This window comes from Bombina bombina, chromosome 6 (genome assembly GCF_027579735.1).
Source record: "Bombina bombina isolate aBomBom1 chromosome 6, aBomBom1.pri, whole genome shotgun sequence".
NCBI classification, from domain to species: Eukaryota; Metazoa; Chordata; class Amphibia; order Anura; family Bombinatoridae; genus Bombina; species Bombina bombina.
In genome coordinates this window covers 168,895,345-168,908,675 of record NC_069504.1, presented here as the reverse complement: position 1 = coordinate 168,908,675, position 13,331 = coordinate 168,895,345, and the positions used below count along the sequence as shown (strand labels likewise).

General features: G+C 43.2%; 1 protein-coding gene across 2 annotated transcripts in view; it reads right to left on the bottom strand.

The window, feature by feature from the left end:
- AASS (aminoadipate-semialdehyde synthase) overlaps nt 1-13,331 on the bottom strand; it is a 188,894-nt gene that overhangs the window by 117,529 nt on the left and 58,034 nt on the right. For both annotated transcript variants that reach the window (XM_053716671.1, XM_053716672.1), the window contains exons 7-8: nt 283-361; nt 75-202 (exon numbers count right to left, since the gene is read on the bottom strand). In XM_053716671.1, coding sequence (XP_053572646.1) covers nt 75-202; nt 283-361 — 207 coding nt within the window. The remainder of the gene's footprint in view (nt 1-74; nt 203-282; nt 362-13,331) is intronic.

The following is a 13,331-nucleotide window of genomic DNA, read 5'->3' as shown; positions in this document are numbered from 1 at the left end:
AAAAAACAGAATATAGTTAAAAGCCTCTTCCACTGTCCACAGTTGCAATGCAAATATATAAAGAAAGAGCTTACATCAGTATTAAAGCGGGATGTGTAAAGTTCAGGATTCTTATCATATCCCACCGGATCATAAATCCCATCAGTTTTTCTAACAAGATGATGATGACGACTAAGAACTGTTCCGTAAACTTTTCTAAGATCTGAGAAAAAGTATTAGAGTTATCATTCTGAAACACGATTTTTTTTGGTTTCTAAAGTCTCTATGTACCAATCCCATTACCTCCTGTTTTGGAAACTTCCTGCAATTCATGCGGCTCAACAAACTCATTAGGCAGCTCATTAAATATTTCTTGTGCACCCTAAAATACAAATGTAATAGGGACACTGTTATAATAAGATATATTTACATGTTTATGTGCAGATGACAGATGAAAAAGTAAAGACTAAATCTAAAATTAGTTGTTTCAGAAAGTCTAACCCCAGATAATCCAAAGGTATGGAGTCTACAGCTAAGACTTTTTGTGTGGACAATAAATAATAATGTGTGTATCTATAACTATGTTCTATGTATTTTCTGAGAGTTATTAGGGTTTTTTTTTTAGACCCAGCAACCAATAATGGTAATTCTATGCATAAATGTATATTACTTTTAACTTACATAGCGACAACATATGGATGTTGTAACAACTTCAGCAATACCTCACATACCCGATTACAGTAACATATAACATATTACATATATGTGCCTTAGTCAAGCTTTCCAGAATCCCTCACACTACTGTATTAATTTGCTTTGTCAAGTTTAAATTTATAGACTCTAGATGATCAAGAACCCAGGGCTATGGGATACAATGGAATGCTAACCACTTGTGCCAAGCGTACTGTATTGACTTAGTACCTATGTCCAACACTGTGGCACGTGCTGCGGCCCCCCACTGTTAAACTTGACATCGAAGACTGAAACTGGGCACAGAAGGATTCTGCTTCATAAGGTAAAGGAGCGCTGATCGAGCTCCTTTATCATATGAAGACAGATCACCTATCCATGCAGACAGTGACAGAAACAGTGTTACTGTCTGTATCGATGATGAAGTGGAGCCAGTGGGAGAGGTGGTTGATTAAGGAAGGAGGCGGGTGGGCGGCTGATCGCTAGAGGGGGAAGATAAAGCAATCATGGGAAGGGAAAGGGAGGGATTGACCTACACTACAGAAATTGTATTAACTATAAGATTGTTTGCAGGGGAGAGGAGAGGGTTTAAGCTGTTTGGGGGGGGATCAAGTAGAGATCAGGGGGTAGCAGAGGTCAGGTGGGAGGGTAATCCCTACACTAGAGCAAATATTAACCTTACAGGCTAACTGATTAACCCCTTCACTGCAGCTGCAAATAGCGGCCTTATAAGTGCCAAAAAACAATGGCAAAGCCATGCATGCCTGCAATTTCTCAACAAAGGGGACCAACAAGAAGCTTTTACAACCATTTTTCTTAAGACTTTAGTTGCTGTGTGTAAATAATTTCAGTGAGAACCCAAAGTTTGCAAAACAAAGTAAATTATTTTATATGATCATATTTGGTGGCCAAATAGTGGCATCAAATATACCATAATGGGCCTAGATCAATACCTTGGGTTTTCTACTTTAAAAAATATAAATTATGCTTACCAGATAATTTCCTTTCTTTCTGTATGAGGAGAGTCCACGGCTTCATTCCTTACTTGTGGGAATACAGAACCTGGCCACCAGGAGGAAGCAAAGACACACCAGCCAAAGGCTTAAATACCTCCCCCCACTTCCCTCATATCCCAGTCATTCTGACAAGGGAACAAGGAACAGTAGAAGAAATATCAGGGTATAAATGGTGCCAGAAGAACAAAGCAAAATTTAGGTCCACCCTTCAGAGAATACGGGCGGGGGCCGTGGACTCTCCTAATACAGAAGGAAAGGAAATTATCTGGTAAGCATAATTTATGTTTTCCTTCTTAATATGAGGAGATATGAGGAGAGTCCACGGCTTCTACTTACTTGTGGGAAACCTATACCCAAGCTCCAGAGAAAACTGAATGAACAGGAGGGCAAAAAAGGAGGCAGACCCTATTCTGAGAGCACCACAGCCTGCAAAACCTTTCTGCCAAAAGCTGCTTCCGCCAAAGCAAAAACGTCAAACTTGTAAAATTTAGAAAAGATATGTAAGGAGGACCAGGTAGCCGCCCTACAAATCTGATCTATAGAGGCCTCATTTTTGAAGGCCCAAGAGGAAGTCATTTCTCTAGTTGAATGAGCCTTAATCCTCTGAGGAGGCTTATGCCCCACTGTCTCATAAGCTAAGCGAATAATGCACCTCAACCAAAAAGATAAGGAAGTGGACGAGGCCTTCTGCCCTCTACGCTTCCCAGAATAGAAAACAAACATTGAAGAAGTCTGTCTAAACTCCTTTGTAGCCTGAAGATAGAACTTCAAGGCCCAAGCCACATCCAAATTATGAATTAACCGTTCCTTCGAAGGAGGAGGATTAGGACACAAGAAAGGAACCACAATCTCCTGATTGATGTTGCAATCTGAAACGACCTTAGGAAGAAAACCTAACCTAGTACAAAGAACAGCCTTATCAGCATGCAATACTAGGTAAGGAGGCTCACATTGCAAGGCAGCCATTTCAGAGACTATGCGCTCCAAAGCAATAGCCAGTAGAAAAAGAACCTTCCAAGACAGTAATTTAATGTCAACTACATGCATAGGCTCAAACGGAGCCTTCTGCAAAACTTTAAGAACAAGATTTAAACTCCAAGGAGGAGCGCTAGATCTAACCACAGGCCTGATTTTACCCAGAGCCTGAACAAAAGACTAAACATCTGGAAGCTCAGCGAGCCTCTTGTGCAGTAAAACAGATAGGGCCGAAATCTGTCCCTTAAGGGAGCTAGCAGAAAGGCCCTTCTCCAGACTATCCCGGGGAAAGGAAAGAATCCTGGAAACCCTGACCTTATGCCAGGAGAATCCACACTCTTCACACCAGAATAAGTAGGTCCTCCACACCTTATGATAGATGCGACGAGTAACCGGCTTACAAGCTTGAATGAGAGTATCAATAACTCTCTCAGAAAAATCTCCATGCAGTCAGCCTCAGAGAATCTAGATTTTGATAAACAAAAGGACCTTGTTCCAGCAGATCCCTGCGACAAGGTAACTTCCATGGAGGAGATGATGACGACATCCCCACTAGATCCGCAAACCACATCCTTCGCGGCCATGATGGAGCAATAAGTATCACTGATGCCCGCTCCTGCTTGATGCGGACCACTACTCGAGGAAGGAGGTGTAATGGCGGAAAAAAGGTATATTAGACTGAACCTCCAAGGCACCACTAAAGCATCTATTAGCTCCGCCTGAGGATCCCTGGATCTTGACCCATACCTGGCTAGCTTGGTATTGAGACGGGACGCCATGAGATCTATCTCTGGAGTCTCCCACCTGTTGCATATCTCTGCAAACACCTTGGAATGGAGAGACCATTCCCCTGGATGAAAGGATTGTCTGCTGAGAAAATCAGCTTCCCAGTTGTCCACACCTGGAATGTGGATCGCTGACAGTGAACAGTTGTGGGTCTCCGCTAACTCCAGAAAATCTCCCAGGATGGTCTTAAAAAGGCTGTCCCTCGGGACAGGTGATCTGGACAGAGCCACCAAAAGAGCAATTCTTTCGACTGGTTGTCCAGAGAGATCTGTTGAGACAGATCTGAATGATTGCTGTTCCACTGTCTCAGCATGCACAGCTGTAACGGTCTGAGACGGAACCTGGCAAAAGGGAATTATGTCCATGCTGGACACCATGAGACCAATCACCTGCATACACTGTGCCACAGAAGGCCTTGAGGAGGTCCGGAGGGCAAGACATGCCAAAACCAGCTTGCAGCGTCTCTGGTCTGAAAGAAATATCCTCATGACTAGTGAGTCTATTATAGTGCCCAGGAATTCTACCCTGGTGCTTGAAATAAGAGAACTTTTCTAAGTTTATCTTCCATCCATGGGATCGAAGAAGAGAGAGAAGAGATTCTGAATGTTCTTCCGCTAAACGAAAGGATGGTGCTTGTACCAGAATATTGTCCAAGTAAGGTGCTATTGAAATGCCCTGGAATCTGGCCACGGCTAAGAGAGCACCCAGAACCTTTGTGAAAATTCTTGGGGCAGTAGCTAGGCCAAACAAAAGAGCAATAAATTGGAAGTGCTGGTCCAGGAAGGCAAATCTTAGGAACTGAAAGTGTTCCCTGTGGATTAGGACATGAAGGTAAGCATCCTTCAGATCTATAGTGGTCATGAACTGTCCCTTCTGGACTAAGGGAAGGATAGACCTTATCGTCTCCATCTTGAACAAGGGGACGTTCAGAAACTTGTTTAAGCACTTTAGGTCCAGAATCGGGCGGAAAGTTCCCTCCTTCTTAGGGACCACGAAAAGGTTTGAGTAGTATCCCAAGCCTTGTTCCTCTATGGGAACCGGGACAACGACTCCTAAGGAGGACAGATCCTGAATGCACCCCAGAAAGGCATCCCTCTTCTCTGCTTTTGAAGCCAGATTTGAGAGAAGGAATCTGCCCTTGGGTGGAAGAGACTTGAACCCAATTCTGTAACCTGAGCAATGACATCCAGGACCAAGGATCCTGCACATCCCTGAACCAAGCTTCTGAGAAGAGCGAAAGTCTGCCCCCTACCTGATACACAGATGGACCGGGGGCGACCCCTTCATGCTGATTTAGTCTCAGCAGGCTTCTTGCTCTGCTTGGACTTATTCCAGGACTGAGCCGGCTTCCAAGTCTTAGGTTGCTCGGTCTTAGCGGAGGATTGTTGGAGCTGGGATTTATCGGAACGAAAATTATTAGCTTGTCCTTTAGATCTGATCTTTTCATCTTGTGGTAGGAAGGCACCCTTGCCCCCTGTAACTGTGGAAATAATGGAGTTAAGGCCTGGACCAAACAAAATTTTACCCTTGAATGGAAGAGAAAGGAGTCTGGACTTGGAAGTCAGTCCGCAGACCAGGACTTCAGCCACAGAGCCTGGCGGGCCTGAACAGAAAACCCTGCAGTTTTAGCTTTTAAATTAATCATTTACATATTTGCATCACAAATAAAAGAATTAGTGACCCTTAAAGCCTTAATTCTATCAAGAATAATACCGAGGGGACCTTCCACCTCGATCAATTCCGGTAAGGAGCCACACCAGTAGGTAGCCCCTCCCACAACCGCGGCAACTGCCACCGTTGGTTGAAATAAATATCCCAAATGTTGAAACATATTTTTTAACAGAGTTTCAATCTTTTTATCCATGGGCTCTTTGAATGACCAACTATCCTCCAGTGGGATAGTAGTGCGTTTTGCAAGCGTGGAGAGGCGCCATCCACCTTAGGGATGGAACCCCACAACTCCAATTGAGAGACCGGGAACAGTTTCTTAAAGGCAGATGAAGGGGTGACGGAAGAACCAATCCTCTCCCATTCGTTCTTAATAATGTTTGCCATCTTTACAGGAACAGGGAAAGTCTGAGGAACAACCCTGTCTTCGTAAACTCTATCCAGTCATTTGCCTTGAATATAATATTTTCTTTACTATCAGAGTAAAAAAAAAAAATACGACAAAACATTAAAGTTGACTGTGTTTATGCCTTTGTTCTATAGAGGGTCTGATTGTTGGCGCCTGGAATTAAAGGTTCTTCAGGCAGTTCGGCCTCTGGAACCTCTAAAGTAGCCAGAACTTCCTTTAAAAGAAAGCGCAAGTGCTCTATCCTAAATCTGGTTCCTCCGCAATCAGAGGCTTAGAGGCAGCCGATTCAGACCCAGAAAGTTCACACTCTGAAGTATCAGAAAGAAATTCATCATCAGATAACCGTCTATCAGCTATAGCCAATAAACTAGATGATGACCCTGGGAAGGATAGCAATATTTGACCTTTCGCTTGTGCATAGCAGGGCGAGGTAAAGCCCTAATGGCCGCAGACACCACCGTTTGTAACTGCACAGTGAAGTCTGGAGGTAAAAGGCCTCCTCCAGATGGAGGATCAGGCGTGCTATGGGAAACTGCATGTGTATTAGGAGATGAAAGCAGGGTGTGCACCTCACGGGACGGGACCCCTCAGAGGTGGAAGACTCAGTGGTATCAAACATGTTAACCTTTCTTGACATATTTACTTTTTATAGGCATGTGGAACATAATTGAGAGGGCGGGTATACCTCTGTTTCCTCACAATATAAACAGGCATTAGTCTTAGGTATAGAGGCTCCATAGCTATGGGCTATTTCCTAATATAACAATAACGAACGTTATATAAAAACATAATTTATGTAAGAACTTACCTGATAAATTCATTTCTTTCATATTAGCAAGAGTCCATGAGCTAGTGACGTATGGGATATACATTCCTACCAGGAGGGGCAAAGTTTCCCAAACCTTAAAATGCCTATAAATACACCCCTCACCACACCCACAATTCAGTTTAACGAATAGCCAAGAAGTGGGGTGATAAGAAAAAAGTGCGAAAGCATATAAAATAAGGAATTGGAATAATTGTGCTTTATACAAAAAAAATCAAAACCACCACAAAAAAGGGCGGGCCTCATGGACTCTTGCTAATATGAAAGAAATGAATTTATCAGGTAAGTTTTTACATAAATTATGTTTTCTTTCATGTAATTAGCAAGAGTCCATGAGCTAGTGACGTATGGGATAATGATTACCCAAGATGTGGATCTTTCCACGCAAGAGTCACTAGAGAGGGAGGGATAAAATAAAGACAGCCAATTCCTGCTGAAAATAATCCACACCCAGAATAAAATTTTAATGAAAAAACATAAGCAGAAGATTCAAACTGAAACCACTGCCTGAAGTACGTTTCTACCAAAAACTGCTTCAGAAGAAGAAAACACATCAAAATGGTAGAATTTAGTAAAAGTATGCAAAGAGGACCAAGTTGCTGCTTTGCAAATCTGATCAACCGAAGCTTCATTCCTAAACGCCCAGGAAGTAGAAACTGACCTAGTAGAATGAGCTGTAATCCTTTGAGGTGGAGTGTTACCCGACTCAACATAGGCATGATAAAATAAAGATTTCAACCAAGATGCCAAAGAAATGGCAGAAGCTTTCTGGCCTTTTCTAGAACCGGAAAAGATGACAAATAGACTAGAAGTCTTTCGGAAAGACTTAGTAGCTTCAACATAATATTACAAAGCTCTAACAGCATCCAAAGAATGCAATGATTTCTCCTTAGAATTCATAGGATTAGGACATAATGAAGGAACCACAATTTCTCTACTAATGTTGTTAGAATTCACAACCTTAGGTAAAAAATTCAAAAGAAGTTCGCAGCACCGCCTTATCCTGATGCAAAATCAGAAAAGGAGACTCACAAAAAAGAGTAGATAATTCAAAGACTCTTCTGGCAGAAGAGATGGCCAAAAGAAACAAAACTTTCCAAGAAAGTAATATAACGACCAAAGAATGCATGGGTTCAAAAGGAGGAGCTTGAAGAGCCCCCAGAACCAAATTCAAACTCCAAGGAGGAGAAATTGACTTAATGACAGGTTTTATACGAACCAAAGGTTGTACAAAACAATGAATATCAGGAAGATTAGCAATCCTTCTGTGAAAAAGAACAGAAAGAGCAGAGATTTGTCTTTCAAGGAACTTGCGGACAAACCTTTATCTAAACCATCCTGAAGAAACTGTAAAATTCTCGGTATTCAAAAAGAATGCCAAGAAAAAAGATGAGAAAGACACTAAGAAATATAAGTCTTCAAGACTCTATAATATATCTCTCTAGATACAGATTTACGAGCCTGTCACATAGTATCAATCACAGAGTCAGAGAAACCTCTTTGACCAAGAATCAAGCGTTCAAACTCCATACCTTAAAATTAAGGTTTTGAGATCCTGATGGAAAAAAGAACCTTGAGACAGAAAGACTGGTCTTAACGGAAGAGTCCACAGCTGGAAAGAGGCCATCCGGACAAGATCCGCATACCAAAACCTGTGAGGCCATGCTGGAGCTACCAGCAGGACAAACGAGCATTCCTTTAGAATATTGGAGAATACCCTTGGAAGAAGAACTAGAGGCGGAAAGATATAGGCAGGATGACACTTGTAAGGAAGAGATAATGCATCCACTGCCTCCGCCCGAGGATCCCGGGATCCGGACAGATACCAGGGAAGTTTCTTGTTTAGATGAGAAGCCATCAGATCTATTTCTGGGAGTTCCCACATTTGAACAATCTGAGGAAATACCTCTGGGTGAAGAGACCATTCGCCCAGGTGCAACGTTTGGCGACTGAGATAATCCGCTTTCCAATTGTCCATACCTGGGATATGAACCGCAGAGATTAGACAGGAGCTGGATTCCGCCCAAACCAAATTCGAGATACTTCTTTCATAGCCAGAGGACTGTGAGTCCCTCCTTGATGATTGATGTATGCCACAGTTGTGACATTGTCTATCTGAAAACAAATGAACAACTCTCTCTTCAGAAGAGGCCAAGACTGAAGAGCTCTGAAAATTGCACGGAGTTCCAAATATTGATCGGAAATCTCACCTCCTGAGATTCCCAAACCCCTTGTGCCGTCAGATACCCCCACACAGCTCCCCAACCTGTAAGACTTGCATCTGTTGAGATTATAGTCCAGGTCGGAAGAACAAAGAAGCCCCCTGAACTAAACGATGGTGATCTGTCCACCATGTCAGAGAGTGTCGTATAATCGGTTTAAAGATATTAATTGAGATATCTTTGAGTAATCCCTGCACCATTGGTTCAGCATACAGAGCTGAAGAGGTCGCATGTGAAAACGAGCAAAGGAGATCGCATCTGATGCGGCAGTCCTAAGACCTAAAATTTCCATGCATAAGGCTACCAAAGGGAATGATTGTGACTGAAGGTTTTGACAAGCTGATATCAATGTTAAACTTCTCTTGTCTGACAAGGACAGAGTCATAGACACTGAATCTATCTAGAAACCTAAAAAGGTTACCCTTGTCTGAGGAATCAATGAACTGATTGGTAAATTGATCCTCCAACCATGAACTTGAAGAAACAACACAAGTCGATTTGTATGAGATTCTTCGAAAATGAGAAGACTGAGCAAGTACCAAGATATCGTCCAAATAAGGAAATACCAAAACCCTGTTCTCTGATTACAGAAAGAAGGGCACCGAGAACCTTTGAAAAAAATTCTTGGAACTGAGGCTAGGCCAAACGGTAGAGCCACAAAACTGGTAATGCTTGTCTAAAAAGAGAATCTCAGACACTAAAAGTGATCTGGATGAATCGGAATATGCAGATACACATCCTGTAAATCTATTGTAGACATATAATGCCCTTGCTAAACAAAAGGCAGGATAGTCCTACAGTAACCATCTTGAATGTTGGTATCCTTACATAACGATTCAATATTGATAGATCCGGAACTGGTCTGAAGGAATTGACCTTTGGTACAATGAAGAGATAAAATAAAACCCCAGCCCCTGTTCCAGAACTGGAACTGGCATAATTACTCCAGCCAACTCTAGATCTGAAACACATTTCAGAAATGCTGAGCCTTTGCTGTGTTAACTGGGACACGGGAAAGAAAAAAATCTCTTAGCAGGAGGCCTTAACTTGAAGCCAATTCTGTACCTTTCTGAAACAATGTTCTGAAACCAGAGATTGAGAACGGAATTGATCCAAATTTCTTTGAAGAAAACGTAATCTGCCCCATACCAGCTGAGCTGGAATAAGGGCCGCACCTTCATGGGTACTTAGGAGCTGGCTATAGGTTTCTATAAGGCTTGGATATATTCCAAACTGGAAATAGTTTCCAAACTGATACCGCTCCTGAGGATGAAGGATCAGGCTTTTGTTCCTTGTTGTGAGGAAAGGAACGAAAATGATTATTAGACCTAAATTTACCTTAGATTTTTTATCCTTTGGTAAAAACATAATTTATGCTTACCTGATAAATTCCTTTCTTCTGTTGTGTGATCAGTCCACGGGTCATCATTACTTCTGGGATATTATCTGCTCCCCTACAGGAAGTGCAAGAGGATTCACCCAGCAGAGTTGCTATATAGCTCCTCCCCTCTACGTCACCTCCAGTCATTCGACCAAAGACCAACGAGAAAGGAGAAGCCAAGGGTGTAGTGGTGACTGGAGTATAATTTAAAAAATATTTACCTGCCTTAAAAAACAGGGCGGGCCGTGGACTGATCACACAACAGAAGAAAGGAATTTATCAGGTAAGCATAAATTATGTTTTCTTCTGTTATGTGTGATCAGTCCACGGGTCATCATTACTTCTGGGATACCAATACCAAAGCAAAAGTACACGGATGACGGGAGGGATAGGCAGGCTCATTATACAGAAGGAACCACTGCCTGAAGAACCTTTCTCCCAAAAATAGCCTCAGAAGAAGCAAAAGTGTCAAATTTGTAAAATTTGGAAAAAGTATGAAGCGAAGACCAAGTTGCAGCCTTGCAAATCTGTTCAACAGAGGCCTCATTCTTAAAGGCCCAAGTGGAAGCCACAGCTCTAGTGGAATGAGCTGTAATTCTTTCAGGAGGCTGCTGTCCAGCAGTCTCATAGGCTAAACGTATTATGCTACGAAGCCAAAAAGAGAGAGAGGTAGCAGAAGCTTTTTGACCTCTCCTCTGTCCAGAATAAACGACAAACAGGGAAGAAGTTTGGCGAAAATCTTTAGTTGCCTGCAAGTAGAACTTGAGGGCACGAACTACATCCAGATTGTGTAGAAGACGTTCCTTCTTTGAAGAAGGATTTGGACACAAGGATGGAACAACAATCTCTTGATTGATATTCCTGTTAGAGACAACCTTAGGTAAGAACCCAGGTTTAGTACGCAGAACTACCTTGTCTGAGTGAAAGATCAGATAAGGAGAATCACAATGTAGGGCTGATAACTCAGAGACTCTTCGAGCCGAGGAAATAGCCATTAAAAATAGAACTTTCCAAGATAACAATTTTATATCAATGGAATGAAGGGGTTCAAACGGAACACCCTGTAAAACGTTAAGAACTAAGTTTAAACTCCATGGCGGAGCAACAGTTTTAAACACAGGCTTGATCCTAGCTAAAGCCTGACAAAAGGCCTGGATGTCTGAATTTTCTGACAGACGCCTGTGTAACAAGATGGACAGAGCTGAGATCTGTCCCTTTAATGAGCTAGCCGATAAACCCTTTTCTAAACCTTCTTGTAGAAAAGACAATATCCTAGGAATCCTAACCTTACTCCAGGAGTAATCTTTGGATTCACACCAGTATAGGTATTTACGCCATATTTTATGGTAAATCTTTCTGGTAACAGGCTTCCTAGCCTGTATCAGGGTATCAATAACCGACTCAGAAAAACCACGTTTTGATAAAATCAAGCGTTCAATTTCCAAGCAGTCAGCTTCAGAGAAGTTAGACTTTGATGTTTGAATGGACCCTGAATCAGAAGGTCCTGTCTTAGAGGTAGAGACCAAGGCGGACAGGATGACATGTCCACTAGATCTGCATACCAAGTCCTGCGCGGCCATGCAGGCGCTATTAGAATCACTGATGCTCTCTCCTGTTTGATTTTGGCAATCAATCGAGGAAGCAGCGGGAAGGGTGGAAACACATAAGCCATCCTGAAGTTCCAAGGTGCTGTCAAAGCATCTATCAGAACCGCTCCCGGATCCCTGGATCTGGATCCGTAGCGAGGAAGTTTGGCGTTCTGGCGAGACGCCATGAGATCTATCTCTGGTTTGCCCCAACGTCGAAGTATTTGGGCAAAGACCTCCGGATGAAGTTCCCACTCCCCCGGATGAAGAGTCTGGCGACTCAAGAAATCCGCCTCCCAGTTCTCCACTCCCGGGATGTGGATTGCTGACAGGTGGCAAGAGTGAGACTCTGCCCAGCGAATTATCTTTGATACTTCTATCATTGCTAGGGAGCTTCTTGTCCCTCCCTGATGGTTGATGTAAGCTACAGTCGTGATGTTGTCCGACTGAAACCTGATGAACCCCCGAGTCTTTAACTGGGGCCAAGCTAGAAGGGCATTGAGAACTGCTCTCAATTCCAGAATGTTTATTGGCAGGAGACTTTCCTCCTGACTCCATTGTCCCTGAGCCTTCAGAGAATTCCAGACAGCGCCCCAACCTAGAAGGCTGGCGTCTGTTGTTACAATTGTCCAGTCCGGCCTGCTGAACGGCATCCCCCTGGACAGATGTGGCCGAGAAAGCCACCATAGAAGAGAGTTTCTGGTCTCTTGATCCAGATTCAGAGTGGGGGACAAATCTGAGTAATCCCCATTCCACTGACTCAGCATGCACAATTGCAGCGGTCTGAGATGTAGGCGTGCAAAGGGTACTATGTCCATTGCTGCTACCATTAAGCCGATCACCTCCATGCATTGAGCTACTGACGGGAGTTGAATGGAATGAAGGACACGGCATGCATTTAGAAGCTTTGTTAATCTGTCTTCTGTCAGATAAATCTTCATTTCTACAGAATCTATAAGAGTCCCCAAGAATGGAACTCTTGTGAGAGGCAAGAGAGAACTCTTCTTTTCGTTCACTTTCCATCCATGCGACCTTAGAAATGCCAGAACTAACTCTGTATGAGACTTGGCAGTTTGAAAGCTTGAAGCTTGTATCAGAATGTCGTCTAGGTACGGAGCTACCGAAATTCCTCGCGGTCTCAGAACCGCTAGAAGGGCACCCAGAACCTTTGTGAAGATTCTTGGAGCCGTAGCCAATCCGAATGGAAGGGCTACAAACTGGTAATGCCTGTCTAAGAAGGCAAACCTTAGATACCGGTAATGATCTTTGTGAATCGGTATGTGAAGGTAAGCATCCTTTAAATCCACTGTGGTCATGTACTGACCCTTTTGGATCATGGGTAAGATTGTCCGAATAGTTTCCATTTTGAACGATGGAACTCTTAGGAATTTGTTTAGGATCTTTAAATCCAAGATTGGCCTGAAAGTTCCCTCTTTTTTGGGAACCACAAACAGGTTTGAGTAAAACCCTTGTCCTTGTTCCGACCGCGGAACCGGATGGATCACTCCCATTAATAATAGATCTTGTACACAGCGTAGAAACGCGTCTTTCTTTATTTGGTTTGTTGACAACCTTGACAGATGAAATCTCCCTCTTGGGGGAGATAATTTGAAGTCTAGAAGGTATCCCTGAGATATGATCTCTAGCGCCCAGGGATCCTGGACATCTCTTGCCCAAGCCTGGGCGAAGAGAGAGGAGTCTGCCCCCACTAGATCCGGTCCCGGATCGGGGGCCCTCGGTTCATGCTGTCTTAGGGGCAGCAGCAGGTTTTCTGGCCTGCTTGCCCTTATTCC